The sequence below is a fragment of the Martes martes genome (genome assembly GCF_963455335.1).
Source record: "Martes martes genome assembly, chromosome: 5".
NCBI classification, from domain to species: domain Eukaryota; kingdom Metazoa; phylum Chordata; class Mammalia; order Carnivora; family Mustelidae; genus Martes; species Martes martes.
In genome coordinates, this window is record NC_137892.1 from 96675373 (window position 1) to 96698243 (window position 22871).

The 22871-nt window shown below is 36.0% G+C and overlaps 1 protein-coding gene across 1 annotated transcript in view; it reads left to right on the forward strand.

The window, feature by feature from the left end:
* RAPGEF6 (Rap guanine nucleotide exchange factor 6) overlaps positions 1–22871 on the forward strand; it is a 185073-nt gene that overhangs the window by 31255 nt on the left and 130947 nt on the right. Inside the window, exon 5 of the mRNA XM_080805059.1 lies at positions 16407–16476. Within this exon, the coding sequence (XP_080661185.1) occupies positions 16407–16476 (70 nt within the window). The remainder of the gene's footprint in view (positions 1–16406; positions 16477–22871) is intronic.

Consider the following 22871-nt stretch of genomic DNA (forward strand, 5'->3'; position numbering starts at 1 on the left):
CCCCAAATAAATTAAAAAAAATATCTTTAAAAAATATTTATTCCTCTTATCAGTCAAGAGACAGAAACCGCACAATAATTTGAACAAGGACAGTTTAAAGAATTATTATTTCAAAAATTAGGCATTGAGAAGGATAAAGGAGCCAAGGGAGAATACCCATGGAAAGAACAAACCTGAAAGGGGGACTCTTTCCCTGCAGCTGGATTTTAGGTCTTGTTGGAAATGTGTTAGCTGTTGCCCAGTAGATAGTGGAGAAATTCGCTGGGTTGTCTTGCACCAGAGCTGGTACACAGTCATAGGGTCAAGGCTGACAGGAAGAGAACTGCTGACCAGGACTGACAAGAGAACCTCTCCTCCCCCTTTTCAGGTATGGTTAGGCCCTGAGGCTGGGGATAGGCCCTCCCTTTGACACACACACAAGATACAACACACACACACACACACACACACACACTCACACACACTCGCTCTCCTAAAGACAGTTTTTCTATTGCATCGTTCTTCTACTAGCACCCTCTACTGGCAGAACTTTAACATTTTCAGAAGGCAGAAGGAGAACATTGACTTGAGTCTAGACCCTTTATTACAAAGCAGATTTGAAACGGAGAGTGAATAGGGGTACCTGGGTGGCTCACTTGGTTAGAGTGTCTGACACTTGATTTCAGCTCAGGTCATGATCTCAGGATCTGTGAGATGGAGCCTGGAATAGGGCTTTGAGCTCAGAGGGAAGTCTGCTTGGGACCCACTCTGTCTCTCCCCTTCCCTCACTCTGTCCCTCCTCCCACTTGAATATGCCTGGTTGCACACTGTCTAAAACAAATCTTAAAAAAAAAAAAAAAATAGACAAGGAATCTATTTGCAACTGAAAGGCAGTAATTGTCACCATCCACTACCCTGGCTACTTAGCTTCAATACCAGTGCTTCTAAACACTTTTGAGCTTCCATCCAACAAAAGAATTCTGTTTACACCTTACAAGACAAAGCTGTCCTTCATACAAGTGAAGAATTTCTTACCCTCTCCAAAGTACTGAGATGTACAATTCTAACAGGCATTGCTGGCTATATGAATTACATACTTTATCACAGTGCTTCTGAATATTCTGCTAACTGAAGAGTAGCTTGTAAAGTTCATTTCCAACAAATTATATATACAATATATATGGGGAAGAGAGGAAAGAAAAAAATGGTTAACACTTAAACAAATATAGATATAATATATACAATAAACAAAGGGAAATTATGAAAAGCTCCTGTATTCCTTGTTGCTGTGATTGGTCACAAGGCTGTAGTTGGTACCTCTGGCTTATGTCTTTTACTACCCATTCAAGTACTTTTGCCCTAAGCTAGCCTTTCATTGGTCCCCAGTTCTCTACCTGATGTTGTGAACAAAACTTTGATTTCTGAAGGGTCCTTAAATGTCCTGCCTTGTGGTGATGATGGCGGCAGTTTTTTGTTTTTTTAAAGATTTGATTTATTTATTTGACAGAGATCACAAGTAGGCAGAGAGAGAGGAGGAGAAGCAGACTCCCTGCTGAGCAGAGAGCCCAATGCGGGGCTCGATCCCAGGACTCTGAGATCATGACCTGAGGCGAGGGCAGAGGCTTTAACCCACTGAGCCACCCAGGTGCCCGATGGTGGCAGTTTTCCATTAACTTTGAATAGTAGACATGGAAGTACAGTGAGGGGCCGAAGTGAATCACCTGGGCTTCACATGTAGTCCTGGTGGCCCCCATTTTGTGCAGCAACTCAATTTCCCCTTGTGATTGGGATTAATCACTCAGACCATTAGAGTAACCCCTCTCCCTCCCCGTTGGCTCAGTGGCTAGGTGGAAGTATGTAATTCACTGGAACAGTTGTGTTTCCTGGTAGAAACAATCTTCCTTTGGATATTAAGTCTCAAAACCAGCAGAGCTCAAGGTTTTTTCGATGGCAAGCAAAAATTCTGTGAGTAATTTACTTGGTAATATCAGTGACAAGAGCCACTCTTACTTCCATGCCTTGAATATCAGGCCTACGTATTCTGGCTGTTGGGGAAGACAGAAACCATTGTGGTACTTAGGCTGCTGTGAAATGAGTGCCTTGATAAAAGACAATGCTGTCTAGAATGCCAGGGTGGTAGATCAGGCATATAGTGAGCCTGTGGATAGTGGTACTGGTAGAAGCATGGACATGGAAAGCAAATGATTTCCAGAATCCATTGTAAATAATCATAAATCTGCCTCCAGGAGACTGGTCACGCAGAGCAGTGGTGTTATATCAGAGTCTTAGTTTTGATCTCTGATGTTTGCAGATTAGGTTCCCAGCAGTAGCATTAGCAGTTGAGCCACTGCATATTCTCTGTCTCTGACACCATGGCTGCTTCATTCATGGACCCATTGAACAAGCACTGGTGTCCCTGGAGGAAGTTTGACTTCCATAGGGCATGTCATTTTGTTCACCTGATGATGAAAAGCCTGCTTCACAGAGCGTGCCCTTGAGGCACTCATATGAGACAGAGTTATCTTCAGAGTCTGTGCCCATTCTGAAAGAAGTGCTTCCACATACCTCTTCCTAGACTTCTCATAAGCATTCTTCCAATCCTGTTCCTTCCAGATCCCCAAGCATTCAACCATGCCATTTGGAACTGCCCATAAATCTGTTTCAGTCAATAATTCTGGCCATCTCTCAATCCAGACAAAATTGACATCTAAGTGTATTGTTAGAATTTGTATTCTCTGGGAGGATTTTCCTTTACTGCCTTCTTTCATGGTCATCTGTGGGCTGTCCACTTTTGGGTGGTACCAACATGCTGTGCAGACTCACTGATGAAACAGGCTGAAGGTTTTTCTTTCTCAGTCAGCTGTTCATAAGGAACTGCCCAGTGGATGTAGGCATGGATTGAGGTAGAGGAGGCACAGCAGTAGGAGTTGATTTTGGAGTCTGATCTATCTGTCTGCTCCTGGGTAAACTCAGCCTTTTACACGGATTGCTACTGCCCCTGCCCAACAGGCGTGACTAACTGCAGTTCATAATCGGAAGTTCAGGCGGCATTGTCACCTGATGTCCTGTAGTTAGGCATTCAGAGTCTCCGAAGACCCAGTAACAAGACAGACACTTTTGTTTCTCAAAAGTATAGTAGATATTTGCAGAAGATGTTATGTTTGAGAAATTGTAGACATCTACTCTGTCATTCTCAAATTAGTGTTTGGGAGAGGCTCTAGAGAGCATCCATATTTGGCATGGACACTAAAGGTACCATTGGATATGCTGGTTCATAAGGCCTAGATGGTACAGTGGCTTATACTCTATCTTGAATTTGCTAGTACCCTTGAGAGCAATTCTGAAGATGGGTCAAAGTAGCACACTTAAGGTATGTTACCTCAAGAATGCAAAATAAACTAACTAAGCATTGTTCTTCTCTTTTTTGTGGTAGATGGCATGAGGTACAGCAACTTATATTTCAACTTAGAAGGGATATATTGTCATGTCCCAAATTATGGAACCCCCAGAAACTTCACGGAGGGCAGGCCGTTTGTATTTTTATATGTAATTTAAATCAGTAAAATAAATTTTTAAATTTACTAAAAACTAGTTAGATACATAATAAGTCAAATCTGAAATTTAAATGTCTTCTGAAAGGAATTTAGTCTTTTCTGGAATTGAATTCACTTTTTAATTGCCACAGTTAAATCAAGTTGTAGCTCAAGAAAGCAAGGACTTAATATTGAGTAGTGGTTTTCAAATAAAATATAATGCATGTATTCATTTATTCATTCAAACAATTTATGGAGCAAGTAAGTATTATCTTTTTATAAGACAGTAGCATTGAGACAAAAAGACTGATTTACTTTGGATAGGGATGACTGCTTTGTTTGAAACGGGCCACACTGTTGTTTCACATCGAAAAAAAAAAACTTATTTAGGCAGTTGTGGAAATGGATTCTACAGATAAGCAGTATTAGCTAGGCAAAGATAAAGGTAACAGAATTTGCAATCAGAGAATATCTCCAGTACTGGGGCATTAATTGATTTAGTAAATGTGGAGTGCCTGCATGTGTCATGCACTCTGCTAGTCTTGGGGTTGTTAAGGTTTTCTTTAAATAACACTGTAAGTAGCTTTGTTCTTTTTCTGAGGACGTACTTTTTTTTTTTTTAAAGAATCTAATTATTATTATTTTTTAAAGATTTTATTTATTTGACAGAGATCACAAGTAGGCAGGGAGGCAGGGAGGGGATGGCGGGGGGAGGCTCCCTGCTGAGCAGAGAGCCCGATGCGGGGCTCAATCCCAGGACCCTAAGATCATGACCTGAGCTGAGGGCAGAGGCTTAACCCACTGAGCCATCCAGGTGTTCAGGATGTACTTTTAAAATTTGTACCATTCAGAAATATTGTCATCCATACCATTTAACCCATCTTACATAGATGACTAACCACTTTTATTAATGACTTCTTCAAATTTTTTAAATACATATGTGAAAAAGAAATTCTTTTTTCCCCCCACATTTCTGACCCAAAAAGGAACACTGTTCCTTGGTTTTAATTCTTTTATTCTGCAAGGTATGGGTAAAGTGCAGATAACCCAAATGTGCGTATCAGTGAGTTACTATAGATTAAACATTTGGCTACTTATTCCCCAGATCAAAAAGTTGAACATTATCAACACCCTGGGGGCAGCCTGCAGCCTTCTCAAATCGACTTTCCTACTTACCCCTTTCCCACCAAAGATAACATTTTTAAAAATTTAATTAACCTTTAATATCTGTAGAGTTTTAGCCTGACAGTATGCACACCTAAACACTGTAGTTTTGTTCACTTTTGAATTTGATATGAGTGTAGTCATACAATATTCTTTTGTGTGTTGCTTCTTTGGCCCACTGTTAATGCGATTCATCCATGTAATTACAGTTACTTCTTTCTTTATTAGTATTACATTGTTTGTATAGTTGAGGGCTATTAGAAGTAAAGCAGCTGTGAACATTCTTGTACATCAGATGCACATTGGCATGCATTTATGTAACAGAGAATTGTTGGCTCACAGGATGTCTGTATTCATATACTGTTGATTGCCAGTTATACTCGAAAGTGGATGTACTATTTTACACACTCACCAGCATTGCATGAGAATTTCTGTAGTTCCATATCCTCACCAAGATTTAGTATTGTCGTGGTTTTTACTTATTTTGACTGCTGAATTTCAGTTACTGTTGAGTGTCTATACCTCATATAATTTTAATTTGTATATTACAGATTGCTGATGAGTGAGTGTATTTTTATTTGAATAACTTTTTTTTTCAAGTTCATCTTTAGATCTGTTGCCCATTTTTCTAATGCTTTGTCCTTTTGTTAATGAGATAGAAATTCTCTATAAATTCTGAATAAGAATCTTTGGTTATTTTTGTTGCAAATACCTTTTCCCTGTGTCTTGTGTTGTTCATTCTCTTAGTAATGCCTTTGGATTAGTGAAAGTTGTTATTTCTAATGGGGATCAGTTTTTTTCTTTTTGTCTTGTTTGCTTAAGAAAAATTTTCTGTACTTGTAGTCATGAAGATATTTTCCTTTGTTACTTTCTAGAACTTTCCTTGTTTTCCTTTCACATTTAGGTCTATATTCTGCTTAGATTGGATTTTTGAGTATGATAATCTTGTGCGGTTTGCCATATGGATTTCTCTATATCCTTTATCCATTCTTGTTCAGTGCCATATCTTTTTTTATAAACAAATATCCACATATGTGGATATCCTGTTTCTGGGCTCCTGGTTGTTACAGAAGATCTTGTTTGTCACTGCTTGAATATCACACTCTTGTAATTACAGTAGCTTTATAACGTGTCTTGAAGTTTAATAGAGAAACTGTTAATGAGAAACTGCTAAACTGCTTTCCACAACATTGTACCATTTTAAACTCCCACCAGCAGTGTCTTAAGAGTTGTTTTTCTTCCTACGCAGTCACCAACACATGATTGTCAGTATTTTAGTTTAGCTGTTCTGGTCACTGTGAAGTAGTTTGCATTTTAATTTTCCTGCTTAATGATATTTAGCACTTTTTCTTGTGTTTATTGGTTGCTGCTTCCTCTATATTCTTTTGTGAAGTGACTGTATAAAGTTTTTTTGAGAGCTTTAAAGTGGAGTTGTTTTGTCTTAAAATTTTTTAAGTAGGAATCTTTAATACATTCATGATACAAGGAGATAGGTTTTGCATACATTTTCTGTCATTTTTGGCTTGCGTTTTCATTTTCTTAGTTGTTTCTTATTAGCTCTATGCTCTAACCAACTGGGTGAACCAGCCACCCTAATTGTCCTTTAAACAACTTTATTAAGATGTAATTGATGTAGACTAAATCGCACTTATTTATTTATTTATTTAAAAGATTTTATTTATTTGACAGCGATCATAAGTAGACAGAGAGAGAGGGGTAAGCAGGCTCCCCGCTGAGCAGAGAGCCTGATGTGGGGCTCGATCCCAGGACCCTGAGATCATGACCTGAACCGAAGGCAGAGGCTTAACCCACTGAGCCACCCAGGTGCCCCTGCGTTTATTTAAAATATACAGTTTGATAAATTTTGGTGTATGTATACACATGTAAAACTACCACTCTAGTAAAGATAATAAACATATCCATCACCCCCCAGAATTACTTGTGCCCCATTGTAAACTTAGTATTTCCACCTTCCTATTCCCTCCCATGGTCCACAGGGATTTGATGTGTATGTTTGTGTGTGTATGTGTGTGTGTGTCACTGTAGATTACATTTTCTAGAATTTTATATAAGGTGAAACATAAAATACTTATTTTTTTCTTGGCTGGCTTCTCACATTAAAATTACTTTGGGGTTTATCCATGTTTTAATATGTATCAATATTTCATTCCTTTTTTTTTTTTAAGTCACCATGCAGTACATTAGATCACCAGAGCTTATTCTTGTGCTTCTGAAAATTGTTTTCCTTTGACCTTCATCACTGTAATTCCCTTTCCCTTGAGTACCTGGCAACCACCATTTTAGTCTGTTTCTATGAAATCAGATTTAAAATAAAAAATTGTCTCTACATGTGATACTGAATAGTTTTTGTCTTTCTGTTTATGGTGTACTTCATTCAACATAATGACCTCGGAGTTCATCCATGAAATGACAGGATTTCCTTCTGTACCACATTATCTTGATCCATTCATCTTTCATATATTTCACTGCTTTGTATTGCAGTATTCTTTTGCATGGATATACCACTCTTGGTAGTTCAACTATTCAAGGACATTTGGGTAATTTCCTGTTTTTGAATATTTTGACTTGTGATGCTATCAGCATTTGTTTACAAGTCTTTATATGGACATATGGTTTATCTTTTTAGTAAATACATGGGAAGAGAATGGATTATAAGTGTTCATGTAGACATATACTTTCATTTATTTTGGGTATATAAGTATGTATGTATATTTATTTTGGAAGAGCTAGGTTGTGTGATAGAGGGCTATTTAACCTTTTAAGAAAGTGTTACACTCTTTTCCACAGTTGTCATTTTACATTCCCACCAACAGTATAAGAGAATACTAGTTGTTCCACAATACCTCCTCACAAACACTTGGTAAGGTCAATCTTATTTTTAAAGAGAGAGAGCGCACAAGGATAAGATGGGGGTGGGGAGGAGCTGAGGCATACAAAGAGAATCTCAGGCAGACACCTTGCTGAGTGAGGAGCGGGCTTCAGGGGTCCATCCTCTTGACTGTGTGATCATGACCTAAGCCAAAATTAAGAGTCTGATGCTTAACCAAACTGACCCAGCCACCCAAGAGCCGCAAAGTCAATCTTTTTAATTTATATATCCTCATGGGTATGTGATCATAGCTGATAGTAGTTTAAATTTGCATTTCCCAAAAATGAAACAAGATGGGATAGGGAGGGAGACAAACCATAAGAGACTCTTAATCTCACAAAACAAACTGAGGGTCTCAGGGGATGGTAGAAGGTGGAATGGAGAGGGTGATTGTGTTATGGACATTGGGGAGGGTATGTGCTATGGTGAGTGCTGTGAAGTATGTACTCCTGATGATTCACAGACCTGTACCCCTGGGGCAAATAATACATTATATGTTAACAAAAAAAGTAAAAAAAATTTGCATTTCCCTAAAGACTAGTGATGGTGAGCATCTTTTTACGTAGTTATTTGTCAATTACGTATTTTCTACAAAGGGTCTCTTTGAATCATTTGCCCATTTGGGCAGGGTAGGTAGAGTTGTATGATTTATTTTATAGTTCCAGATGCCTTATGCTTTACATAGTTCCTTCAACAGATGGGTGCCTGACAAATATTTTCTGGTCTGTGGATTGTTTTCCATCTATTAATTGCTTTTCAGAGAGCAGAAGAACTTAATGAAGTCCAGTTTATCAAGTTTTTCTTTAATGGACTGTACTTTTGTTGTATGTAGGAAATCTTTGATTAACCCATTGTCACAGTTAGTTTTCTGTAATTTCTTCTGGAACCTGTATAGTTGCAGATTTTATTATGATATATTTAGGTTTGTGATCTGTTGTAGTTACTTTTTTTTCATAGCATGGTATGTGGATCTAATTTCATCATTTTACCTGTACATATTCAATTGTTCTACCACCATTTGTTGACAAAACTATCCTTTCTCTGAATTACCTTTGTATCATTGTTGAAATTTTATTGACTATGTGGTCTGTTTCCCAACTGTTTAATTTGTTTCACTGATTTATTTTTTTCATTAACTTTTTTTTCTGTGTTGTTCCATTGCTACATTATCCTGATGACTCTAGCTTTATAATATATTACAAAATGTCTGAGTCCTCACAGTTTTGTCAAATTGTTTGGATTATTACAGGTTCTTTACAGTTTCAGGTGAATTTTAAAATCAATTTATTAATTAAAAAAAAAAAGCAAAGCCTGGGATTTTGATTGGAAATGAATTGAATCTGTAGGCCATTTTCAGTGGTATTGACATCTTAACAGTTGTCTCTTTTAGACCATGAACAAGGTGCATCAGTCTATTTGTTTAGGTCAACAATGTTGTGTAGTTTTCTCTCAGTGCTCTTCTGTAGTTTTCAGTGTTGAGGTGTTGCATGTGTTGATTTTATATCTTGGAACCTTACTAAATTCACTTGTTTGTTCTAATAGCCATCTTAGAGAATCTGTAGGATTTTCTGTCTGTTGTTTACTGATTTGTGAACTGACTGTTGGGGTTTTTTTTTCCTAATTCAAATGCCCCCCACCCCCACCCTGTCTTTCCTGCCTTACTGCCCTGGGAAGAAACCACAGTACAATATTGAAGAGATGTGCAGAGAGCAGACAGGCTTTATTGTTCTGTCTAGAAGGGGAATTGGGGATGAGAAGGTAGAACATTCACTTTTTCACCAAACATACTCGTAGGTGTAAATCTTTTGCAGATGCTATTTATCTAGTTGTCAGTTTGTAATCTATACTTTGTTGCCCCTTCATCATCAGGCAACCACTGTTCTGCTTTCTGTACATTTACCACTCTTTTATATAAATGGAACATTTATATAAATAAATGTTGTACAGTTCCTTGTATTTAAAATATTTCACTTAATATTGTGGGGATACCTTCATGTTGCCATGTATATAATAATTTATTTTGTAAAATTGGTCATTAGTATCCCATTGTATGCATATATTGCAGTCTGTTTATACAATTTACTATTGAAAGAAATTAAGGTTGTTTCCAATTTTTTGTGATAACAAAGACCCAATGGTCTTTTTTTTTTTTTTTTAAGATTTTTATATATTTATTTGGCAGAGACACAACGAGAGAGGGAACACAAGCAGGATGAGTGGGAGAAGGAGAGGCAGGCTTTCTGCTGAGTAGGAAGCCCAATGCAGGACTCAATCCCAATGTTAAATTGTTTGTTAGAGCTTTTCTCTTTTCATTTGTGTTGTTTGTCATACTCTCAAATTATAAGAATTTACAGTTGACTCTTGAACAGCTGATTGAGACATCCATGTGCATGTTTTAGTGTGTACATAAGTTTTCAACTCCTTTGGGAGGAGGAATATGATTACTAGGTTGTATGGTAAGAGTATTTCTAGTTTTGTAAGAAATTGCCAAACTCTACGAAAGTGTTTGTGCCATTTTATGTTCCTAGACCAATGAATGAGAGTTCCTGTTGCTCCATGACCATACCAAATATTCGGTCTTGTCTGTGTACTAGAAGTTAGCCATTCCTACAGGGTGTAATGTATCTCATTGTTATTTTAATTTGCATTTCCGTTATGATGTCTGATGTGGAGCTTTTCATGTGGTTGTTTGCCATCTATCTTCTTTGGTGGGCTGTCTGTTACGGTCTTTGGCCCTTTTTATTTATTTATTTTTTTAAGATTTTATTTATTGATTTGACAGATAGAGATCACAAGTAGGCAGAGAGAGAGGAAGGGAAGTGGGTTTCCCGCTGAGCAGAGAGCCCGATGCGGGGCTTAATCCTAGGATCCTGTGATCATGACCTGAGCCGAAGGCAGAGGCTTTAAACCACTGAGCCACCCAGGCTCCCCTTCTTGTTGAGTTTTAAGAGTTCTTGTATCTTTGTCCTTTGGATAACAAGCCTTTTTCAGATGGACCTTTTGGAAATATTTTTCTTGGTCTGTGGCTTGTCTTCTCATTCTCTTGACTTTGTCTTTTGTATAATAGCTTTCAGTGGTAATGAAGTTCAGCTTATTTCTTTCATGTATCATGCCTTTGATTTTGGAGCTAAAAGGTCACTGTCAGTCCTAAGATCATTTATATTTTTCGTATGTTTTCTAGGAGTTGTATGGCTTTATGTTTTACATTTAGATCTATGATCCATTTTGTGTTAATTTTCTTGATGAGATGGTGTAAGATATATGTCCGTTATTCCAGCACTGCTTTTGCTCCTCTGTCAAAATCAGTTGAACATATCAATGGAACTCTGATTGTGGGCTCTGTGTTCTGTTTTATTGATACCTTTGTTCATTCATTAACCAGTACCATAGTGTCCTGTTCCCTGAACCTGTATGATACATTTTTAAAGTCAGCTAGTGTCTTCTTCGTCTTCGTCATCGTCGTCGTCGTCTTCTTCTTCTACCTAAGATTTATTTATTTGAGAGAGAGTGAGCAGGAGAGGAAAAAAGAGCACAACTGGAGGAAGGGGCAGAGATAGAGGGAAAAGCAGACTCCCCATTGAGTAGGGAACTGATATGGGGCTCCATCCCAGATCTGGGACATGATGACCTGAGGCAAAGGCAGACATCTGAGCCACCCAGATGCCCTAGTGTCAGTCTTCTGACTTAGTTGTTCTTCTGTGTTGTGTTTAGCTATTCTGAGTCTTCTGCCTGTTCATGTAAACTTTAGAATTGGGGTTTTTTTTTTTTCAGAGATTTTATTTATTTATTTGGCAGAGAGAGACAGAGATCACAAGTAGGCAGAGAGGCAGTCAGAGGGAGAGGGGGTATCAGGCTCCCTGCTGAGCAGAGACCCAGATGTGGAGCTCGATCCCAGGACCCTGAGATCATAACCTGAGCCGAAGGCAGAGGCCTAACCCAACTGAGCCACCCAGGCGCCCCTAGAATTGGTTTTTCAATATCTGCGTATAACTTGGGGCGCCTGGGTGGCACAGTCAGTTAAGTGACTGCCTTTGGCTCAGGTCATGATCCCAGGGTGCTGGGATCAAGGTCTGCATCAGGTTTCCGGCTTGGTGGGCAGCCTGCTACGCCGTCTCCCTCTGCCTGCCACTCTGCCTACTTGTGTTCTCTCTCAATCTCTCTGTCAAAGAAATAAATAAACTTTAAAATTTTTTAAAGAAAAAAACTTTCAGAGATTTTGAATGGAATTGCATTGAATCTATAATTCAGTTTGGGGAGAAATGACATCTTGGCAGCAATGAGTCTTCCTATTCATGAATATGGAATCTCTCTTCATTTGTTTAGCTCTTAAATATCTTTGATCAGAGTTTAGTAATTTTCACCATACTGATCTTGTACATTATTCTGATTTTTACCATATAATTTCTGATTTATCTGTATGCTAATGGATATGACATTGTTTTTTTAATTTTAAATTCTGCTTGTTCGATAGTATATAGGAAAGTAATTGACTTTTATTAAACTTGTACCCTGCAACCTTGCTAAAATAGCTTATACCAGAAGTATTTTGGCCCCCCCCCCCATATTTTGTACTTAGATAATCATTTCATCTGTGAACAGGATAGCTTTATCTTTTCCTTACCAATCTTAGACCTTTTGTTTCCTTTTCCGACTGTATTAGTTAGGTCCTCCAGTATAATTTTGGGAAGCAGTGGTTGAAAAGGGGACATCCTTGCTTAGTTTCTCATCTTAGTAGATATTAGCTTTTGGTTTTTTGTAAATAGTCATAATCAAGTTAAGGAGGTTACCCTGTACTCCTAGTATACTGAGTTTGTAATAATGAATGAGTTTTGGTTTTTGTCAGATGTGTTTTCTGCATCTGTTGGTATGATTGTGTGATTTTTTTTTTTTTAGCCTTTGATATGATGGATTACGTTAATTTTTGAATGTTGAACTCTCCATTTTTGTTCAACTAGTCCCAAATATTTTTCTTTTTGATCCTACTGTATATAGCATTGCTTGCTTAATTTCATGTTTATTTTTTTCATTGTTAGTATATAGAAACAGTTGGTTTTTACATAGTGTTGTTCTGTCCTGTGACCATGGTACACTCTTAAGTTTTCTAGGAAAGTTTATAGGTCCTTACAGTTTGCCACATACAAGATGGGTCATCTCTGGTAAAGACATTTTATTTCTTGGTACCCATTCTCTGTGCCTTTAGTTTTTTTTTTCTTGTGTTACTGCACTGGCTGTAATCTCTAGTACACTGCTAGTTGGAAGTGATGACAGTGGACAGCCTTGCCTTGTATTGTTGCGTATTGTATGCATATTGTAATCCTTAGATGAACTAGTAAGAGTTTAATAGCATTTAAAGGACATTTAAAAATCATCACAGAAATTAAAACGGTAGACAAAAACTACTCATCAGAGATAACGGCAGTAATGTAGGAGTAGAGGGACAAAAAAGATGGGGCGTTTACAAAGTAAGTAGGAAAATCAAACCATGTCAGTAATTTCATTACATATTATGGTCTAGGCACTCTAGTCAAAAGACATATTTTTAGATTCTGTGATAATCCCAGATCGAATTATATGTTGTCTTTAGGCAGTACTTAAGGTTCAAAGCACAAATAAATTTAAAGTAAAGGGATGGAAATGGATATAGAGGCATATTGTATTCATAAGACAACTGGAGTGGTCATATCAACATCAGTCAAAATCGACTATAAAACCCAAAATGTTACTGGAGACTAAGGGCAAATTTTCATAGTTGTAAAAGGATGAATATATTGGGAACATAAAACAGCTTTTAACTATGATAGAGCCCTAAAATACTAGAAGTAAAAACTGACAATTGAAGAGATCAGTAGAAACTGAACTTTTAAAGCTGGAGATTTCAAAACTATCAACCGTGGAATCCACTAGATTGAAAAATTAGTGAAGATAAATAGTTTGAGAAGTACTATTACCACTTTGATACTACTTTTTTTTCAGGCATGTAGATCATTCTCCAGGGTAGAGCATACTCTAGACTATAAAATGTCTCAGTAAATTTAAGAAGGTTGAAATTACTCAGGGTTTATTCTCAGAGTCTATTGGAATTAAATTATAAATGAATTCCAGGAAAAAATGTAAGAATTTAAACAAAACATTTGTAAATGACCCATAGGTCAAGGAAGAGTTGATAGCAGAAATTAGAAAATATTTTGAGGGGTGCTTGGTGGCTCAGTGGGTTAAAGCCTCTGCCTTCGGCTCAGGTCTTGATCCCAGGGTCCTGCCTACTTGTGACCTCTGTATGTCAAATAAATAAATAAAATCTTTTTAAAAAATTTATTTTTTGAAATGAATGAAAATGAATATATAACACATATAGAGATTCCTCTGAAGGGGGAATTTAGAGGGAAATTTACAACTAAATTTATAGTAACTTCAGGAGAAAAGAAGAATGGTCTCAATTCAATCATTTTAAGTTTTCATCTTAATAAGAACAGCAAAGTAAATTTGAAACAGAGATAAACTTTGAGTGGAAATCAATGAAAGAAAAACCAGAAAACAACAGAAAATAATCAATGAGATGAAAAGTTTGTTCTTTGAAAAGGTCAACAAAACTGATAAACTTTGGAATAGACTGATCATTTAAAAAAGAGAAAATACATAGTACCAAAATCAGGTATGAAAAGAAGAGATATTAATATCCTACAGAAGTTAAAAGTATTTAAAAATTTTATAAGCCACTTTATACCAAAAAGGGCAAATCTTAAAAAGACATACATTACCATATAGAGACTGAAAAAGAAACTTTGAATATATTTATAAAAAAGTAAAATTGATTAATTACATTTATTCCCACAAAGAAAAGCCTAGGCCCAGATAGCTTTACTGCTAAGTGTTTTCAGTTATTTAGGGAAGCATTGCTATTTATCCTGTGCAAACTCTTTTGGAAACTGGGGAAAGAGGGAGCACTTAAAACCCATTTTATGAGTCCTTTATTAACCTAACACTAACACAGACAAAACAACACAAGAAAGGCAAACTACACTTCGTTATCTTTCATGAACATACATGCAGCAGTCATTAACAAGATAACAGCAAACCAAATCCAGTTATATATTAATAAAGTATTAGAAACTAGTAAGTTGGGATTATCTTGAGAATGCAAGAAGGTTTATTAGCATTCATAAATAACTAATACAGTATAGTGTGTTAGTATAATGTATAATATGTATAATATATTATTGTATATAATATATAATAATAATTAGTATAATAATAATGGACAAAAACCATATTCTTTTAGTAAAGTAAGAAAAATATTTGAAAAAATCTAAAGCCTGTTCATGATAAAGCTTTGAACATACTAGACACAGAGAAAGCAATTTGCTAATTCTGATCTAGGGCATGTACCTAAATGGCCTAGAGAGTTCCTGTTGTTTGTAAAATAGGGTACTGTAGGTATTATCTTAATTTCTTTATTTTCTCTCTCAGGAATCACAGCGCTGTCCTTGCTGTTGTCCAATGTCTTGAAACTGTGTTGTTTTATATATTTTGTCTGATTTTCTTGTTTTTTTAGGTAGAATAAATCTGGTCCTGTTACTCTATCTTCAATGAAAGAAAATTCCACAAATTTACTCCTCATTTTTTATCCGTTAGATACCATTAGCGTTTGGGGAGAAAAATAGTTATACTGCTTAAGAAAAAACAAAAGTGATTTTTTTTTAATGTTCAGAAGTAATTTATTACATTTAGACATTGAGATTTTGTTACAAGACTGACATGCTGCCTATTACACTAAGGAAGCACCTTAGGATTTTTGTTATGAACTAATATTTGTGTATAACATTATACTTTGTGAAGAATTGACATTTTTAGAATATTGAACCTTTTCATAGAAGTACATGATAGGTCTCTTATTTCATTCAGTCACTCTTTTCAGTCTATCTATAAAATTTTATAGTGTTTTATAAATGACCTATATTTCTTATGTTTACTTTTTGGTATTTTATGTTTTGCTTGATTAGTGGAGTTTCTTTTTAATTTGGTTAGTTTATAGTAATATTTTAGAAATTTTATATTTGGCCATGGTAAATTTTCATTAATGTAATATTTTAGATTGCTTCTACAATTTAAGTGTGGTCTCCATATTGGGTATGTTAACATTTTGTCTCTTAAATAATTAGCAAGTATTTTATCCTATCCCCCCATCCTTTTAAAACATTCAGTTTCTCTTTTAAATGAAAATGTTATATTTTCCTATATGAATGCTTCCTTTTTTGATTGCTGAGAAGTCTTTCTCCCATTGGAAGAATATAGAAGTATATTTTCTTTTAGAACTAACCCAGTTGTAGTTTTTTTTGAAAGAGCTAGCTAGGGATTCCCCAGCGGTATTTCTGAAAAATAAATCACATGTGTATCTTAGTACATTTGTTTATATATTTAAATGTGGATTTATTGTTTAAGTTCTTTTTATCTTTGGTTGATTACTGCCCCCAAATATTATAATAATTATTTTTAGAAAATATTCCATAGTCGTGGCTTCATTTTTTATTAGGTGTTTTTACGTTAACATACCAAATTGAAGATTTGAGACTAGGCAAATATCCTATACTATAAAAGTTTTAGAGATGAGTTAAAGGCAATTATTTTAAAAGATATTTTCACAAAAAACTATGTTGAGATTAGTTATATAAGGATAAATATGAGTAAAGATTTTGGTTTGTTTTTAAGAAAATCTTGCATAAGTGATGAGATTGTAATTTCTTGGTTAATGCTTAGGGGTTTTGGGGGGGTTCTTTTTTATTTTTCCTATATTGATATATTTTATCTATATCTTTGCTAAAGAAATTGTTCTTTTGTTTTTATAGTTTTGGTAAGCAGTTTGGAGGAAAAAGAGGATGTGATTGTCTTGTATTAGAGCCTTCAGAAATGATTGTGGTAAGAACTTTAAAGAATGCTGTGAATTTTTTTGATATGCTTCAGTTTCAACTTTAAATGTAGTAGGATTTTAAACACTCAAGGGGGTGCCATTACTGTGACTTTAAAAATACTGAATAATATCAGACTTACACACCTAATTTGTTGTTTCTATCTACTTAAAATTTTTTCTGATCCTTGAGATGATTTAGAAAGTGATACAATTCTGTATACCATATTCCAAATTTTGGTGATTTCTTTTACTACTTCTACCAGTAATTTTAAATGAAGGCCTTATTAGAGGAACCCTGACTTTTCAAGTGTTTTTTCTTTTCCTGTGCAATTTAGTTAATAATCTTTGAACATCCACATTCTGCTAAACTTGAGGGTAAGAGAGAAAGAGACATATAGTTATATCCAAGTAAGAAATGGTTTAGATGTTAATATTTTTCTTTAAGAGTATAATTAAGGAATAATTCTTGTTACTGAGAAATCTAGAGAGGCGATATAACATTAGAAAACCTCAGTTTATTCTGTTTTTTTTTTTTTTAGCATTAAAAAAATTCAAGAACACAACTTTGTTTTACCTTGTTCTAAGATGACCTTACTAGGAAAATAGCTCATATTGAATGGACTTGTCGTTCTGCTAGCATCTCATGTAGATGATCATGTCATCTGGTTTGATTTTAAGTTATTAAGAAATGAGGTTACATTCTTAATGATGCATTTTAATGTCAGGGCTCAAAACTTTGCATCTTCACATAGTTTGTTTGCTCTTCTCCACATTGGGTCGTCTACATTATCATGCACTTCAGTGTCCTAAATTTCATATAAACAAAATAATTTTTAGCTCCTACAAGGTGGAAATTGTCTTACTCACTTTGCATCTTCCATTGTATTGCACAGTGCTGCCTGCATATGAAGTATTCAGTGAATGTTAATTAAACTGAAGTTTGTTCAAGGCGTGGTCTGTGTTTTATGTTTATTTTCTTTAAGTGTTGGTATACATAGTGTATCTAAATAAGGCCTCAGAACTCTCTCTTCTAAGTAAATGTATTGAGGGACATGGCGAGAAAACTGCTACAGGCAGTACTAGTTTTCTCATTTATTTGTCTGTTGATGTATTTTGTATTTTTTCTGCTTTATCAGTAAAGAATAGTGCTTTTTACTGCAGTGTTCTCATATACATTGTTTTTTTTGTTGTTTAATTTTATTGTGCTAAAATATACAACAGAAAATTTACTTACTATCTTAACCATTTTTAAGTGTTCAGTGTTAAGATATTTAAGTTGAAATTAATCACTCAAAAAATGCTCTATAAGTTGTAGGAGAAAATTATTCAAAATTGCTTTAAGATTTTCATTTTTGAGATTTCTGAAGGATTTTATTGTCAAAATGCCATGTGATTTTTTTTCACCATTTATTACTTTTTTTTTTTTTTAAAGTAGGCCCCTTGTCACATGTGGGGCTTGAACTCATAACCCTGAGATCAGTGGTCACATGCTGTACTAACTGAGCCAGCCAAACACCCTGATACTATATCTTTTGACAAATAAAAATATATTGATATTTTGTATGAGTATAAATCTTTGGTACCTCAGTGTTTTTTAGCTGAAATTATCTAGAATTCGTGAAAGAACTTAATGTCAGTGCATGAAGTTCTTTCAAATGGTTTTACTATGTATGTATGTGTACAAATTTTAATAACTCCATTAGTGATTGGGAATGCCTGTTTTTGAGCATCTTTATGATCACCCGATACATTAGTCATCTTAATCTAACATGTTTGAAGGAAATTTCCTAGTTTTAATTTACTTGTGCATATTTTCATATGGCTTATAGGGGATTTATTTTTCTTAATATTCATATGTCCTGCCCATTTTTCTAGTTGGATTACATATTTATTTATTTGGCAAAGATTATTATAGAGAGAGAGCACAGTGTGGTAGGGACAGATCTTGAAGGAGAGAGCAAGAACCCTAAGTAGACTACCTGCTGAGTGCTGAACCCAGCACAGATCTCTATCCCAGTATCCTGGGATCGTGACATGAGGCGAAATCAAAAGTTAGACTCTCAACTAAGTCACCAAGTACATAGGATTATTATTATTTTTTCCCTTAAGAGGTTTTTGTTAATAAACCCTATTGCTTATAGGATGCCATAAATAAATCATTTTCTCGCATCAGCTAAAATAAATTTTGCAACAGGTTTTTTGGTTTTTATCTATAGCATTGTTTTCCTCTTCAAAGTTCTGGATAGTGTTTATGCTTATTATTAGAAAGACTTTCCCCATGACAATATTACTGAACTTTTAACCTGTATTGCTTTATTGAATTTTTTTTAAAGATTTTATTTATTTGACAGAGAGATCACAAGTAGGCAGAGAGGCAGGTAGAGAGAGAGGGGGAAGCAAGCTCCCTGCTGAGCAGAGAGCCCGATGCGGGGCTTGATCCCAGGACCCTGAGATCATGACCTGAGCCGAAGGCAGAGGCTTAACCCACTGAGCCACCCAGGTGCCCCGCTTTATAGAATTTTTTTAAAAAAGATTTTATTTGTTTGACAGAGAGATCACAAGTACGCAGAGAGGCAGGCAGGGAGATGGGGGGAAGCAGGCTCCCTGCCGAGCAGAGAGCCTGATGTGGGGTTTGATCCCAGGACTTTGAGATCATGACCTGAGTCGAAGGCAGAGGCTTAACACACTGAGCCACCCAGGCGCCCCAGTGTATAGAATTATTTTTAAAATTTTAGAGAGTGCACGCAAGTAAGCACTACTGGGAGGAGGGACCGAGGGAAAGTGAGAATGTCACACAGACTCCCTGTTGAATGTGGAGCCAGACACAGGTCTTGATCTAAGGACCCTGAGATCATTACCTGAGCTGAAATCACGAGTCAGACACTTAAATGACTGAGCCCCCACATACACTGCTTTATAGAAATTGTTAGTTCCTTACTTTAGCTTTTAGATCTCACTTCTCTGAGTAGCCGAAGACAGTGGTTACCACTTAACTACCTGTCTCCCAACATTTCCTCCAAAAGCAGTACAGAGCTATAAGAAAAGTAAAAGAAATCTATACAGAAACCATGTGCAAGGCATAAGTTGAAGGCAGAGAAAGCGAAATTTTGAGCATAATTCTAGGTAAGGGGAGAAAACCCACTAATTCTCAGTATGTTATCTCTCACATTCTTTCTTTTTCCAGTCCTCAACAAGGCTTTGTAGTAAGCAAAAGCCAACCAAGCAGATTTGCAGAAAGCATACAAGATGGAAGCTACCAAGTGTACCTAAGGTTAACCGGCACGGCCACTCTACCTTAAGTTCAAAATTGTGGGTGTGTATGTATGATAGAGCAGAGCATAACCTACAGGGAAGTCTTTTAAAATGAAGTGATTTACAAAAGTCATTATCTAAATGTGTGTGTATCTTCAGGGTTAAGATAAAAAAGGTAAAAAGAAAAACTCCCTTTGGTATTTAAGTGTTGAAGAAGAAAAGAAGCACACTGGAAGTTTTAGGTTCCTGCACGACATGGTGAACACAAAATCACCGTCTTATAAGGCCCACACCTCCCTCTCCCCGCCACCCAGCAAGATGAAAAGAAAAAGTATCCTAAAATACCTGGCCCTCAGAGTATTTGCTAATTTCTTATTAAACTAGGAATCTTGTAAAATATCCCAATACTTCAAAAAGATGAAAAGGGAAGATTAATAAAAGTATATATATTGTTACCAAAAAGAAGAGATTTGTTACATACCATCTGAGGAAAATTGAACTCCACCCCAGAGGGGAAAAATTTTTTTCAGATGAAAACTGACCATACTTGGATACAAACATATCAATGAAGAATTTAAGGACATTTTTTAAAAATGTAAAATAAAAAATTCAAAAACCAAGAAATGAAAACTGGAAGAAAAGTGGAGTAAAAAGTATAAGCTTGGTAAAGAAATGGAAGGCATAGAAAAAAAATACTGATAATATATATATAAAATGAGTAAATTACAGAATGCCCCAGGAAGAATACACTCAAAGGAAAGTTTAATAAGGTGCATTGAACAAATCAAAACTACAGTGAGTTAGCACCTTACACATGTCAAAATGGCTAAAATCAAAAGACAAGAAATAAGGGAGGGTGAGTGAGGATATGGAGAAAAAGGAATCCTCATACACTGTTGGTGGGAATGTAAATTGATAAAACCATTGTGAAGAACAGCATGGAGGTTCCTTCAAAAATTTAAAAAAATAAATGCCATATGATCCATAACTCCACAATTAGGTATATACCCAAAGAAAACAAAAACACTTAATATGAAAAGATACATGTCCTCCTATGTTCATTGCAGCACTATTTACAATAACCAAGATTAGCAGCAATCTAAGTATTCATCGATAGACAAATGGATAAAGAAGATACAGTATATATGCAGTGGAATATTAATCAGCCATAAAAAAAGGATGAGATCTTGCCATTTGTGGTAACATGGATGCACCTTGAGGGTATTATGCTAGGGAATAAGACTGGAAAAGACAAATACCATATTGATTTCACTTGTGCGGAATCTGCAAAAAAGATTCAACAAAAAAGCAGAATCAGACCTATAAATACAGGGAACAAAGTGACGGTTACCAGTGGGGTAGGGAGTGGAGGCTGGGCAAAAATGGGTGAAGGGAGGGGCGCCTGGGTGGCTCAGTGGGTTAAAGCCTCTGCCTTCGGCTCAGGTCATGATCTCAGGGTCCTAGGATCAAGCCCCGCATCAGACTCTCTGCTTAGCCGGGAGCCTGCTTCCTCCTCTCTCTCTGCCTCCCTCTCTGCCGACTTGTGATCTCTGTCAAATAAATAAATAAAATCTTTTAAAAAAATAAAAAAAAAATGGGTGAAGGGAAGAGGGAGATAAAGACTTCTGGTTACAGAATGAATAAATTACAGAAATGAAAGGTACGACATAAGAAATATAGTCAGTGATGCTGCAATAATGTATGCTAACAGATGGTAGATGCATTTGAGCATAGCATAATATATAAACTTGTCTAATGACTATGTTGTATACCTGAAATTAATACAACTTTGTGTGTCAACTACACTTTAAAAGAATTGAAGAAAGGTAAGGAAGAACAAGTAAAGGAAAATGAATGAAGTAGAAAGTGTCAGAGATACTCTATTTGAAAGTTACTGAGAGCAGATTTTCAAGTTTCCCACCACAGAAATGAAATGGTAAATAAGTGATATAATGGAGGTGTTAGCTAAGGCAGTGGTGATTATCATTTTGTGAAATGTAAATGTATCAAACCAGCACATGGTATACCTTGAATTTACACAATCTTATAAGTGAATTATATCTCAAAGCTGGCATAAAACAAATGGCAGAGCAAATAGTGGAAATTGAAGATAGGCAATGAAAGGATAACATTCATAACTTTAAGAGTCTCAGGAGAGAAAAATACATGGAAAGCAATTATGTTTAAAGCAATATTTAATGAAAATTGTTTAGAAATTGAAGAAAATTCAAATCTACACCCACTTAAAGGATATACTGGGTACTGGGGAAATGAGCTCAGAATGATCATTTCTAAGACATCTCCTAATAAAATTATTTGATTTCAAAGGTAAAAAAACCCTTAATGTCTGCAGGCAAAAACACAATATAACTTCCAAAGGCAAACGAATTGCACTGATCCACACATTTAAAAATCCACTGGGGTGGGGGGTGCCTGGATGGCTCAGTTAATGGCTGACATGTGATTGCACCTCAGGTAATGATCTCATGGGGCTTGAGACTAAGCCCCACATAGGGCTCTGTGCTCAGATGGGAATCTGCTTGAGATTTTCTCCCTTTACCCCTCCCCCCACGACATGCTCTTTCTTTCTCTCTTTAAAATAAGTAAATCATTCTTTTTTAAAAAGAAAATATTAAAAATCCACTAGGGCAACCAGAACAAGGCTCACATAGAGCAGCCTTTCAAAAAGAAAATATGAACTAAGGATTTAATGTCAGCCACATTGTCTTTATCAAGGTTATGGAGAAATGGTTTTCAGCATAAAAAAACTTAGGGAGGGGCGCCTGGGTGGCTCAGTGGATTAAAGCCTCTACCTTCGGCTCAGGTCATGATCCCAGGGTCCTGGGATCGAGCCCCACATCAGGCTCTCTGCTTGGCAGGGAGCCTGCTTCCCTTCCTCTCTCTCTGCCTGCCTCTCTGCCTCCTTGTGATCTCTGTCTGTAAAATAAATAAATAAAATCTTTTAAAAAAAAACAACAAAAAAACCCCACAAAAAACTTAGGGAATTATGCACCCATGAGTTGTTTTTAAGGAATCTGCCAGAGGATATTTTGTCTAACTGAGAAATAACCAGGAAAACCTCACCAAAAGAAACAATGATGTATCTTTCAACTACACAAATGTATTAATAAGATTAAAAGGTAGAGATGTG